General features: G+C 51.4%; 1 protein-coding gene across 1 annotated transcript in view; it reads left to right on the forward strand.

The window, feature by feature from the left end:
• Positions 1 to 9793, forward strand: part of FGF9 (fibroblast growth factor 9) — a 25553-nt gene extending 15760 nt beyond the window's left edge. Inside the window, exon 4 of the mRNA XM_023530672.1 lies at positions 9317 to 9793. Coding sequence (XP_023386440.1) covers positions 9317 to 9562 — 246 coding nt within the window. The 3' untranslated portion in view covers positions 9563 to 9793. The remainder of the gene's footprint in view (positions 1 to 9316) is intronic.
• Positions 9794 to 11945: the final 2152 nt, after the last annotated feature.

The following is an 11945-nucleotide window of genomic DNA, read 5'->3' on the forward strand; positions in this document are numbered from 1 at the left end:
CAGCTCGGGAGGCGGCTGCCGTCCCCTGCGGTGGGTGGGATGCCGGGGTTCTGGGCACCTGGTAACACGGGGGTCCGGGAGCAGAACTTCGTCCCGACGGGCACGGCCCCTGCCCTGTCTTGTCATGATCCCTGCTTCTCACACTGAGCCCCAGGGTTGGGGGGCTGCTGGAGGAGAGCTTGAGAGAGTGGCAGCTACGGTCGCTGTCCTCCATTGAGAGAGTGGCAGCTACAGTCGCCATCCTCATGGCGGGACCTCACGGGCGCCTGGTTCCGGAGCCCTGGGAATCCCACGTCGCAGGGGTGAGCTCTGCGAAGCTGCGGATGGGGCACATTGGTTTTCCGTGGACCTGCCAGTCCTTACATCAGTGTCTTGCAGGCCATTGGCGCTTAGTCAGTATCGACCGTGCGCCTGCTGTCGGTGGGGTCCCAAGTCACCGCTTTGTTTTGCTATAGAGAGAAGACCAAGAATACCTGACAACTCAGGTGTCTGAGGCTGGTCGGTGGGTGCACAGACCAGGGCCAGGGACCTGCCCCGGACTCCGTGTTCCCTGGGCGTTGGCGTGTAAGGCTCCCTTCCCGATGAAAGGTGTCAGGGGTTTCACATAACAGTGACGAACCTGTGTCTTTTGATTGAAAAAAAAAAAGATGTGATGACAAAAGCTCCTGGCAATTCATTAACGTTTTAACATGAGCCGGCGATAGAGCGGTTCGTTTGCGACGTTTCACTTACAAAGTTTGCTGACCCCCGCGGGCTCCGCTCCCCTAGTCCTGGGCCTCGCTGCACCCATGACACCGGTGACTTTGCATGTCGGGGACTGAGGACAAGCGGTAGAAAATGGCGTTGGGGACCACAGGAGCACCGGCTCCCTGCCTCCCAGCCTCCCGGCTTCTCCTGCCCCTCTCTGACCTCTGTGACCTTCCTCACTGTCCTCACTTCACCTTGGCGTCACCCCTTCTCCGGGACAGGCTGCTGGTCACCCACAGCCCTGAGCCGCTTGACTGTGGGAGCCCATTTCGCGGACCGGTGTTTGATCACGGAGCTTCCGGCACCTCTGAAGTGACCAGTCGTCCCCCTGAGCTCCTCTGGTGACCGCTGCTGGGCGGCCTGGCCCGGAGTGGGGACATGTCCAGCCTGTCCGTCTGTCCCCCGTGCCTCCCTTGCTCACATGTACACTCACGGCACGTCCAGGAGCTTTAGGCGCTGCCGGAACCACAGTCCAGCCTGTTATTTGCGGAGTGTGTGTCTGCTGTGTGTCCGCTTGCTAAAATGCGCTTGTAACCCGAGTCATTCCTCGTGGCCCTTTGCGGTCGTCTGCAGACGTGTGCGGAGCAGCAGGAGGGAGCCGCCTGAGGGCCGCGTCCCGACTTTATTTTCGAGGTCCCGCCAGGCCACGCTCCGCCTCGCTCCAGCTCGCACCGTACACAGATGTCCTTTTTGGGACCTGTGGGGTGCCAGTTTTTTCTCCGCATTTTTGTGGTTTCGCTGGCACTATTGCTGTTCGGAAGGCCCCCGGGCGTCACGCCGCGTGCCGCGTGCTGTGCGGTGTGCGGCTCTGTGTGCGGGAGGCTGGGCTGTGCCTGCAGGAGCAAGTGCACGTGTGTGCTGGGCGGACGTGCGTCGTCTGGCACGAGCTGCCACGCTGCGGGCCGCGAGTTCGTTGTGGATGGACCAGCGACCTTGACTTAATAGCAACACACGTGAGACAGGGTTGTGTGCTGGTCGTTTGACAAAGATGTCACGGCTGGAGGCCAGCAGGACCCGGGCCCTGTTCTGTCTTCCTGGATTCTGTGTCCGTGGGCTCTCGGGAGCAGAACCGGCGTGAATAACGAGAGTTGACGGGACGCGCAAACTCGGGCGGCCCCTCCTCTGGTGGGCGACCCTGGCGCCGATTCAAGAACTTGTGGCTTTGCTGGGGACTCGGATATGCACCCCAAGGATTATAATTTGGTATGATCGACGTGATAATGGAGTTATTATACACAAAAAGGGCCTGGAGGGGCTGGGGGAGGGGGCTTGGTTCTAGGGCTGGGGGAGCATGTCACCCCTGTAAGTGAACCTGTCGTTTACGTGGGGGTGGGACAGAGCCGGCAGGCATTCTCCCAGGAAAGGCTCGGGTGGAGGCGGCTTTGCTGCAGGGTTTGGGAAGGGGGGGCTGCGACCTCTCTCCTGATTCTGTTATATGTGCCGCCCCCCCATGTCCTGCCCCTGCCCCTCCCAGCTGCTGCTAGAGGCCCTCTGGCTGACGTGGGGGTCCGCCCCTGTCACCATCGTTAGCCTTCGGGCCGGTGCTGGCCTGGGAGGTGCCCCTGAGCCCCGTGGGACAGCTTCCGCAGTGTCCTGGCCGCCTCACCCCTCCGCAGCACTCCCGGGGCCAGGGACCGCCCTGCACTTGTGCAAAGTCACCGTTTGCCAGTCTGTCGGCCTGGTGGCCTCAACAGCATCTGACAGGCACCGAGGACAGTGTCCGTGCTCCTGACACCCTCCGGCCAAGGGCCACACCATACTGCTGGGACACGCACCGGGCGTCCTCCTTCGTCCCCTCTAACTGCTGCGGATCCCGACGCTCGGCGTCCCCTCCTCTCTCAATCTCGTTTCTGTGCCATTGAGACGCCTCCTCGAAGTCCCCAGCGCAGTTTGCTTCTCCTTTGTCACCGAGCGCTCAAAGCTCAATGCGGTATTCCACGCACGGACTCGCCAAGGTCACGCCAAGGACACCTCTCCCCAGGGCACGTCCCGAGTCTGCCGAGCCATCGTGGACTGGCTTGGCCCATTTAGCTGCCGAGCTGCACGGCGCCTTCTCATGTGACTGCTGACCACTGTCAGCTCTTTCTCTCCTGGTCCCTCCTTCATTTTCCGTATGAATCGCTGTGTTTCACCTGGTTTTCTCTGGTTGGGTGAACGTGGCTCATGTTGGTGTTCTCTCTGTCTCCTTCAAGTGCATTCTGGGTTCGCCGTGCCTCAATGGTGCCGTCGAGCCCGTCCTTGCATTCTGAGCGGGCTGAACTTGGTGTTAAGGGGCGCAGCAGTGCCCACCTGGGGCTCGGCACCCCAGCTCCGTCGTACGCTGGCTGCAGGGCCTTGGGCGGCCTACTCAGACTGCTGAGCCGTGACGATGAGACAGGGCCGAGGAAGCTGCATTGCAGCGTAGCCACCAGGATTAGAGGGGCTGGTGCCTGGGGAGTGACTGGCACCACCTGGCTCACGGTGGCTGTTCCCTTGGTATTCTTCCTGGGTGACAGTGGCGGTGACGGGGGTGCTGTCCTGTGCAGCCTCTGACCCTCCGAACCGGTGGGGAAAGGCACAGAAACGGCATTTCTTGCAAGTGTGAATTTGGAGAAAAAGCTTTATGATGTCGTCTATGAAAGTAAACAAAAACTTTCCTTTGGGTCAAAATAGGGCTTCCCTTGAATGCTCTTTAAAGTATTAACAGCAAAGCCTTATGCGTCGAGACCGATTTCGTGTATTTATGCATCTTAAATAAGACGTCCTGGGGTAAGAGTGTATAAATGTCAGGCGTACAGCGTCCAACACGACGTCCATGCACGCTCTCGTATGCTGTCCGCGGGAGGACTGCTGTCTTTCTGTCACCACGTGTGTGAGACCCTTCCCCCTCGTGGGGGCAGCTCATGACCTAGGGTTTCTCGGTCAGGCAGACATTCGTGAACGGGCCGCGTTTATGGAGGCCAACGCTGGGGAGGGGACAGTGGCAGACGCCAAACACGAGGACACCTTCCGGGACGGGGGGGTGGCCCCGATGGTGTCCTAGGGAGGACAGAGAAGGGCTGTCTTCTTCCCTGTCCTTCTTCCTTCCTTGGGAGCCGCCTCGTTCCCTTGGCCGCCTTTCCCACGGGCCGCCCCACCCCCACTCAGCGGGTGACTGATGCAGCGCATCTTGCTTGGCGTCTTTCCCTGCGGTCCAACCCCACTGCAGTTTCTTTCGTCATTTCCTGTTCGGTGTGTCCTTCTAGAGTTATTGCGGGTGGCACATCTGCTTTCCCCATCTCGATGTTGCCAGACCGAATCACTGGCATCTCAGACGGAAGGAGGCCTTAGAGATTCCCTAGTCCACGTCACTCGTTTTCCAGAGCGGGAGATGGAGGCCCCGAGCTGCTGAATTGCTCGTGCACGGGTTTTGTGCGCGCGGTCGGAAGGCTGGCACTCCTTTACCCGAGGGAGTTCGGGAGGCTTCGAGTGCTTCAGAAACTGTCTTTGGGCTGACGCTGCCGTCATACTTGCCACTCCTCCCGTTTCTCTGATTGCATTTCCACAAACCGAGTCTCGAGTTTAACCTGCTTTGTCTGTCATAGAAAATCTCGGGTCCATTTTCCTTTTTCGGCCCCGCCCCCTGCAGAATATCTGATGATTGTCATGGGAACAAAGCAGCGGGGGCCGATGTAGCACCTTTTTTGGGTCCCTCAGTTGCTTAACTTCACCTCTCAGCCTCTTGATTTCCAGTTTCCTCCACCGTCAGTCCGGTTCTCCAAAGGCGTTCTGCTCGGTTCTTACGTGGGGTAGTGTGTAGTGTGAAGTTTTTCAGCCTTGAATGGCTTTGCTGTGCATTTGAAGTGGTCGCCGGATGACGTACTGTGGTTATCAGATGATCATCTATGGTAAGATAGGGTACCTGTGATTTCTTATTAACTTGGTGCTCTAAGATCCTAAGAGAAATTTTGTAGCTTTTTCCCCGTAGAGTTCTTTGTGGCAGAATGAAACGTGCATTGTCTGCACGTGGACGCAAGTGAAACTGTTTCATTCACTGAACACGGAACTTCTCAAGTCTGGCTTCCGTTCCCCCCGGCGGAGGGTTTTCTTTGCCCCTTGGGACTGCAGCTAAGGTGTCTAAGATCTGTTCCACCCGCCAAGAACATGTGTCCCTCGGCAGCTTCTTAGGAAGGCCCCCAGGTTGTCTGGCCTGTCCCGCGCCGTATCCAGCAGGTTCTGTCCTTGGCAGCAAGTGGAGCCTGAGGCTGATGAGCACACAGCGCTGTCAATTCAGACCGACATGAGCTACTTCTGTAGGGAAGGTGTTTTCTGTTTGTCGATTTGGTTGGTTGGTTGCTTAAGTGGGGGAGGAGTGGAGACAATAGGAATTCTTAATTTCCTGTATATTTTGATGAGACAAAATGAAAACTTTCCTACCTACTGACCTTGTATGTTTACGTTGACCAGACACAACTGATTCAGTTGTCCCCGGTTCCGGCAGCCGCCCTGGTGGCCGGGGGCATGGATCTGAAAGCAGGCCCATCTGGAAGAGTGGGGATTTTAAAGTGCTTTTGAGAAGTGGGGCTTGAGGTGAGCCAAACGGGGGGACCGAGGGGCGTGGAGCCGAACGGTGGCTTCTAATAAAACAAGTGCAGCACTGCCCGCCCCTCCTCTCGCGGGCGGTACTGTCCGTCTACCTGGGGACCTCCCCCAGGAGAGCTGGGTCGAAAGACCCGGCTTCTTGCTAACGGTGCTCTCGTCACCGTGTTGTCACCCGATCGCCGCCACGGCACGCACTACGGCTTCACGGCCAGATTCTTGAGGCGGGAGAAGATGCAGGCTCAGGAAGGGGTGGCGAAGGGCGCGTTCAACACCACTACAGACCGCATGGGAACGGTGGGCGACATCCGATCGTTAACTCCCCTCGTGTTCGGGGACCCGGCAGGCCTGCGCGTGTCTGCGGGGCGCTGACCTCGGGCTGGCGTCCGCCTCGTTCCTGCGCGCGTTTGCAGCCAGCCCTCGAGTTGGATCGGCGTGGCCGCTCCATACTGTGGTTAAAGCCGTGTGTTTACGCCTTTGCACAGATGTGGAGACCGTGTTTCAGAATGGCGGGGTGATGGAAGTTTCCACGTTTTCAGCAAGCACCGTTGAGTCTCGAATTTGAAGCATTCTGATTTCGGTTTTTAAACGGCTGTCCTGTGAATTGGGCGTTAATGAAGGCCATGTGCGGTACACATTTGCCGAGCGTCTAATATTTTAAATTGTCGTCCACATGACTTTATGTCTTATAGCGTTTCTAAACACGCTCTGGGGCGTACTGTAATTTTCACATTATTATCTCATACTTTGGTTTTAATAGGATTGGTAAAAGTTTTGAAGTTTTAATTTCAGTTTTTTTCCCACTGCTCAGAATTTGATGATATAAAATGAAAAGTGGTTTCCACAGTCACTAACATTCACCAGATTTTGTTCCAAAGCACAGGCTTCAGCAGACTTTTGAATTAAATCCACATTCTCCACCCACGCCTAGTGGTATTATCCAGCAGTTCAAAGATAGGTACGCCATAAACAGCTCCAGTTAAATCATCTAAAAAAAAATTAAAACATGGAAATACAATAAAACAAGAATTGATCACTTTATAGCGGAATACTCTATAAACTGTCTGCATTGGACACATGTGCTGAGTTTTAAAACATCTGAGTTCTGTAATTCTGAAGCGTACAGTTTATTTGAAGGCAGAAACTTTTTTTTTCTCTACGTATACATACACGTACATACATACATACATACATACATACGGGTTAATATATTTTTTGCTGTCTCAGTTTCATTGATTTACTTTTTAATTTAGAAAAATCACGAGTGCATAACAAATTCTTCACCTCAACTAAGTGTTTTACCGCTGGGTACCAAAGCGTGACCGTGAAATGATGAATTCTGTAAATCTTGTTACTTTATCGACCTGTGTAAAACGAAAATCACACATTAACATAATCTCGAACAGGACAAAGAAATTAGTTAAAGGTGTATACATGGTGTAGAAAAGTCACGAGGTCTTTAATTTTTAATGATCGTTAAAGTTTTAAGGTACGTAAGCTCACCTGCGTGGCTCTCTGCCAGCTGCGTGGTGAGTGCCGGGGCTGAAGGGTGGCAGGGGGTTTGCAGTGTCGTGGCTGCTCAGTCTCATCGAACTCACTGCCTGGAGTTACAGCCCTCTGTGTATGAGGCGATTCCAAAACATGCCAGCTTTTGATTATCCTGTTTTAAGGAGTAATTCGCTGTCTCTTCTGGGTCGCCTGGAAAGTTACCTGACGCGTGTTCAAACGATGCCTGCCAGGGGGAACGGGGCGGTGTTCACTGAGCAGTGAAAACACCATTTCAATTTTTTAGCTTATTCGACTTTTTAAAAAAGTCCCCCCACCCCCCATACACCGGAAAAAGAAAGCCCACAACATGTAAAACGAGACCGTTTCTTAAAGCCTGAAAGCAAATGCGTTTCATCGTCAGGCCGTGCGATGGCTACTGTAGAATGTTTTCATCCCCACCCACTCCTCCTGCAGAATGGGGGTTTTGCAAAGCTGTGTGTTGAGGTGAAGAAGAAGGAAGTGCGTGTGATGTCAGGTCCAGGTTGCCGCACCCCAGCCTGTCCTCTGTATGGCCTCCAGCCCCCTCGGGGATGGACGCCTGGGGCGCTCGGAGAATAGGGCAGGCCCCCAGAACTTACAGTCACTTCATGACGTGACGGCTCCCGTAGCCTGACGGGTGCACATCGGCTCACGGCTGGGCCTCGCTCCCCGCGCGTGAGGGGCGCCCCCCCGCAGGCACAGCTTCCACGGGCACCCAGTGGGCGTCGTGCAGCCGAGGGTGGCATGGGTGACTGCTCCCTCCCTGCCGTTCCTTTTGTCCCCGCACACCCAGGACCAGCTGTCCAGCTCTCTCGGCTGTCTCGTCCTTGCCAGACGTGCTGTTTTAAATTTGTTTCCCCGTGTCCATCACTTGGCAGAAGCATGTCCGATGAGATGGCACTTTGTCGCAGAGCCACCCAGTGCTTTCTGAGCGTCTGAGAGGCCCCTGCCAGGGGTGCAGGCCCTCGTGGGGGTCCGGGTGGGTTCGAGGCCTGCAGTTAGAGACGGGGAGGAGGTGGCCTTGCGTTAGGCCGTAGATTTTGTCACCCCCGAATTGCTCTGCCACGGGAGTGAGAGGGGCTGGGTCCTGCCCAGCTGTCTGTCTCTCTGTGTCCTAAGCTGCGTTCTCAGGTGTTTGCCCGTAAACAGGACGTCTCTGTTTTGGTGACGGATAGTTCAGCATCTGTCCTCTGGGTCTGAATGACAGAATCGGAAGCACATCCAATGTCCCGATGTGTTCTGCTGTTTTAACTCTGTGTGGATGTATATTTGTTATTTTGTTTTCTTATTTATGTAAAGTGCCAGGTGGGCGAGAGCAAGGGGGAGATTTTAAAAAGCCATTTCAGTGTTTACTTGTTAAAAGTGCCACTTAGGAAGGCATCGATTTCAAAGTGTCAGTTGAGCAGAGGGAAGAGCACAGAGGCCATCAGTCTGCTGCCTCGGTCCTCCAGGGGCCAGGCGAGCAGCTCATGGTCATGCCCAGAGCGCTCTCTGCCCCGGGACTTGATGTGCTCCTTGTTCCTGGTCACCACGCCTGCCCGGGACCCCAGAGCGCCAGCTCCTGGGGCTGCTGGAACTCAGGTGGGGGGGGGAGGAGACTAACCAATGAAGATGTGGGACCTTTTTGCTTCGGGGATGTAGGAATCAGCACAGCTTTCTTCTTGGTAGCTAGCTGTGTGCCTGAGAATGTGGCTTTTTAAGTCGGGGGCTCTTCCATCGGCGCTGAGGGCCATAGTGGGGCTAAAATGTTTGTGTTTACTTCTCCGTACTCAGGACGACTCGGTGGTGACAGAAGGCATTATATCTTAAAATGCAGACCCAGGGTTATATGCAGCTGAACCCCATGGGCCTGTTACACGTGCATCCCTCCAGACTTTCTGGATGGGAATTTGAAAGGGTTAGGGGTTGGAAATCTGCATTTTAAAAAAGCTTCGGAGGTGATTCTTGTGTATCCTGACATTCGAAAACCGCGCTTACAGAGCCGTAAGCCCGCGCCATGGCTCTGAAGAGCAGGTGACATCTGGCGTCACTGGTAATGTCGCTGATGTCCGTCGGTCTACGCAGTGAGTAACTTACGAAAACGGAAGAAGAGACGAAGTGGTTACCTGAACTGGTGGCTTCAGCCAGGGCCGCCCCTGCCAGGATGGTCACCGTTTTAAGCGCTGTGGTGAAAACGAGGCCAAATCCGGTCAGCTGTCTTTCGCCCGCCTGACTCATTCCGATAATTGGCACGCGGAAAAGTCTGACTTGGGGACATTTGGAATCTTTTGTGCTTTAGTCATTCCAAATACAAAAATTAGAACGTGTTAAATTTGGAGAGTTAAGCGGTTTTTGCAGAGTGTGTTAAAATGGTTAACATGGGTTAAAACCTTTTTTCTCGCCAGAGTTATATTTTGTAGCAATGGTCTATTGCTTTAAATACAGAAAGTAGCTAACTTTGCGAAATACTCACTTGCTCCTTTTTTTTCTTTTTCTTTTTAAACAGGAAAAACTAACCCAAGAGTGTGTATTCAGAGAACAGTTTGAAGAAAACTGGTATAACACGTACTCTTCGAATCTATACAAACACGTGGACACTGGAAGGCGATACTATGTTGCGTTAAATAAAGACGGGACCCCAAGAGAAGGAACGAGGACTAAACGGCACCAGAAATTCACACATTTTTTACCTAGACCAGTGGACCCTGACAAAGTACCCGAACTGTATAAGGATATTCTAAGCCAAAGTTGACAGAGACAGTTTCTTCACTTGAGCCCTTAAAAAAAGCAACCACTACAAAGGTTCCGTGAGGTGGGTTCTTATCGATTCGCTGTGTCATCACATCAGCTCCACTGTTGCCAAACTTTGTCGCATGCATCATGTAGGATGGGGACGCGCTGGCTTTGTTCTGCACTCGTGGCCCGTCCCCCGGGGCCGGCCCGTGCCCACTGGCTTGGTTTACGGTGAGAAGACGAGACTGAGCTGGGGGTGGGGTGTGTTGGGGGGACGAGCCGGGTCGGGGGGAGCTGCAGACGGGAGCAAAGCAGAGAGGACGGCGGCCTGATGCATGCTGGGAAATAGACACGCTTTCACACGTCCGGTCCGTTCTCCTTCATCCTGGGTCGGCACCGCTGGTGGCCAGCGCAAGGGCGCGCGCTGCATTTTCAGAGGCTCGGAGGGTGCAGTCTGACTTAAGAGACTTTTTCGGTTCATTCTCGCTGGTGCCATCCCAGTGAATGGAAAGCAAAGACCTCTTAGTAAAAAAAAAAAAAAAAAAAAAAAAAAAAAAGTTAAATTTATTTATAGAAATTCCAAAGGCAACATTTTATTTATTTTATATATTTATTTATTATATAGAGTTTATTTTTAATGAAATATGTACAGGCCAGATAGGCATTTTGGAAGCTTTAGGCTCTGTAAGCATTAAATGGCAAAGTCCGCTACCAACCTGTGGTAAATTCATGCAAGTAGATATCACTTTGCATGGACACGAGAAATCCTAATGACCCTCTGGTGTACCGAAGGCGACAATCTCCTTTGTGCCCGTGTTATTGTAAACTTATGCACATCGCTCACGACACTGAGTATTCACTCTTCAGACTGCCTGTCCCATAGCTTCTCCCAGAGGATTAAAGATAAGCTGGGTCTCAAACTTTTATTCTGTGTCTGTGCTGTTTCCTCCCTCATAAGTGACTCACGCCATCATCGTAAGTAACTTCACGGTTGGAAATGCAAGGGTTGGTGTCTATCCTACTTGTGAAAGTCTATCGCAGACTATACCAAAGCCAGGCTGTTATTTTAGCTGCTCCCCAGAACAGCAGAACGGACACCAGACGTTGTGCTGAATTAGAATTCTCAAAAAAAGAAAAGAAACAAAAAACAAAAAACAAAGCTGATGTAACACAGGTTTGTTTTTTTTTTTTTTTAAGGGACAAGGATCAGGTTAGTAGGATCATTCTTGTAAACTTTTTATTTGTGCACTTGGTTATCAAATGTGAAATTATACAAGCACCATAGGGGTCATTGTAACATCTTTCGTAGAAAATTGCCTTTGGTGTGAACTGTCGTATCGCGTGGTAGTAGCACCCGAGTAAAACTTGCAAATGACACTAAATAAATCATCAATAATGACAATGAGGGGGAAAGTATTATACTTGTTGACTGTGTTTTGTTTTTAAAAAGGTCTTCACAAGTGCTCAGTTTTTTTTTTAGAGGTTACTATATAAAATATCTATTATAAGGCTTTTATAACATTTTATGCCGAAAAGCATAAGAATACATATTTCTTTAGTAGCAATAATTTTGCAACTCGCCCTTGGGCAGGGGAGACTATTTCTTACTATATACTAAGGAGAAAAGAGCCAAATTCTTAAAGCAATATTTAAGAGCAGGAATTTATAACAAATTCTCATACCACATAGAACACCTTCTAGCCGGTTATGTTGGGAAATTGAAAGTGACGGTTAAAAAATGTGTTTGGATTTATGTAGCTAATTTTAAAATTTAATATTCCAACTTTGTTTTGCTTTGATGCACATTCTCTATGAAAAATAAAGGTACGTCACTGGTGAGTTAGAGCTGTTTTGAAGTACAAGCGCACGACTTATTGCCATGAGCACACGTGGCCTTCTGAGGTCCAAGCTGGAGCACACGGCAGAGTCCACCTGCTGATGTGCATTTAAGACAAACTAAGTCTACATTTGGAATTAAGAAATATTTTGGGGGAAGGGGGCCGAAGCAATGTAAAATAGTTGATTTATGATAAAGGTCAGAATGTTCTCTTCATTTATTTCCTTTCTCTCTCTTTTTTTTTTTTTCACTTTCTAAACAGAAACTGCATTTAATTCCAAGATGTAATATTCTTATTTATTATTTAACCCTTTGCTGCTGCTAAAATGTGCACATATTCAGGCTTTAGTTTTTCTAAAAGGCATTTAATATTTTTGGCTGAAAAACATTAAACATCTGACCACAGGAAAGAATCAAGTTTCTAGGAGGTCGTAGGTACACTCTTTAGCACTGAGAAAAAGTTGATTTTAGGAGATAGCCAAAAGTAATCTTAAAGTAGCAGGAGGTGCTAATCGGCCTAAAAGAAAACAATTTGTGAAAAAAAACTAAAATGTCCATGCATTCC

The sequence above is a fragment of the Pteropus vampyrus genome, unplaced genomic scaffold (genome assembly GCF_000151845.1).
Source record: "Pteropus vampyrus isolate Shadow unplaced genomic scaffold, Pvam_2.0 Scaffold52, whole genome shotgun sequence".
NCBI lineage: Eukaryota > Metazoa > Chordata > Mammalia > Chiroptera > Pteropodidae > Pteropus > Pteropus vampyrus.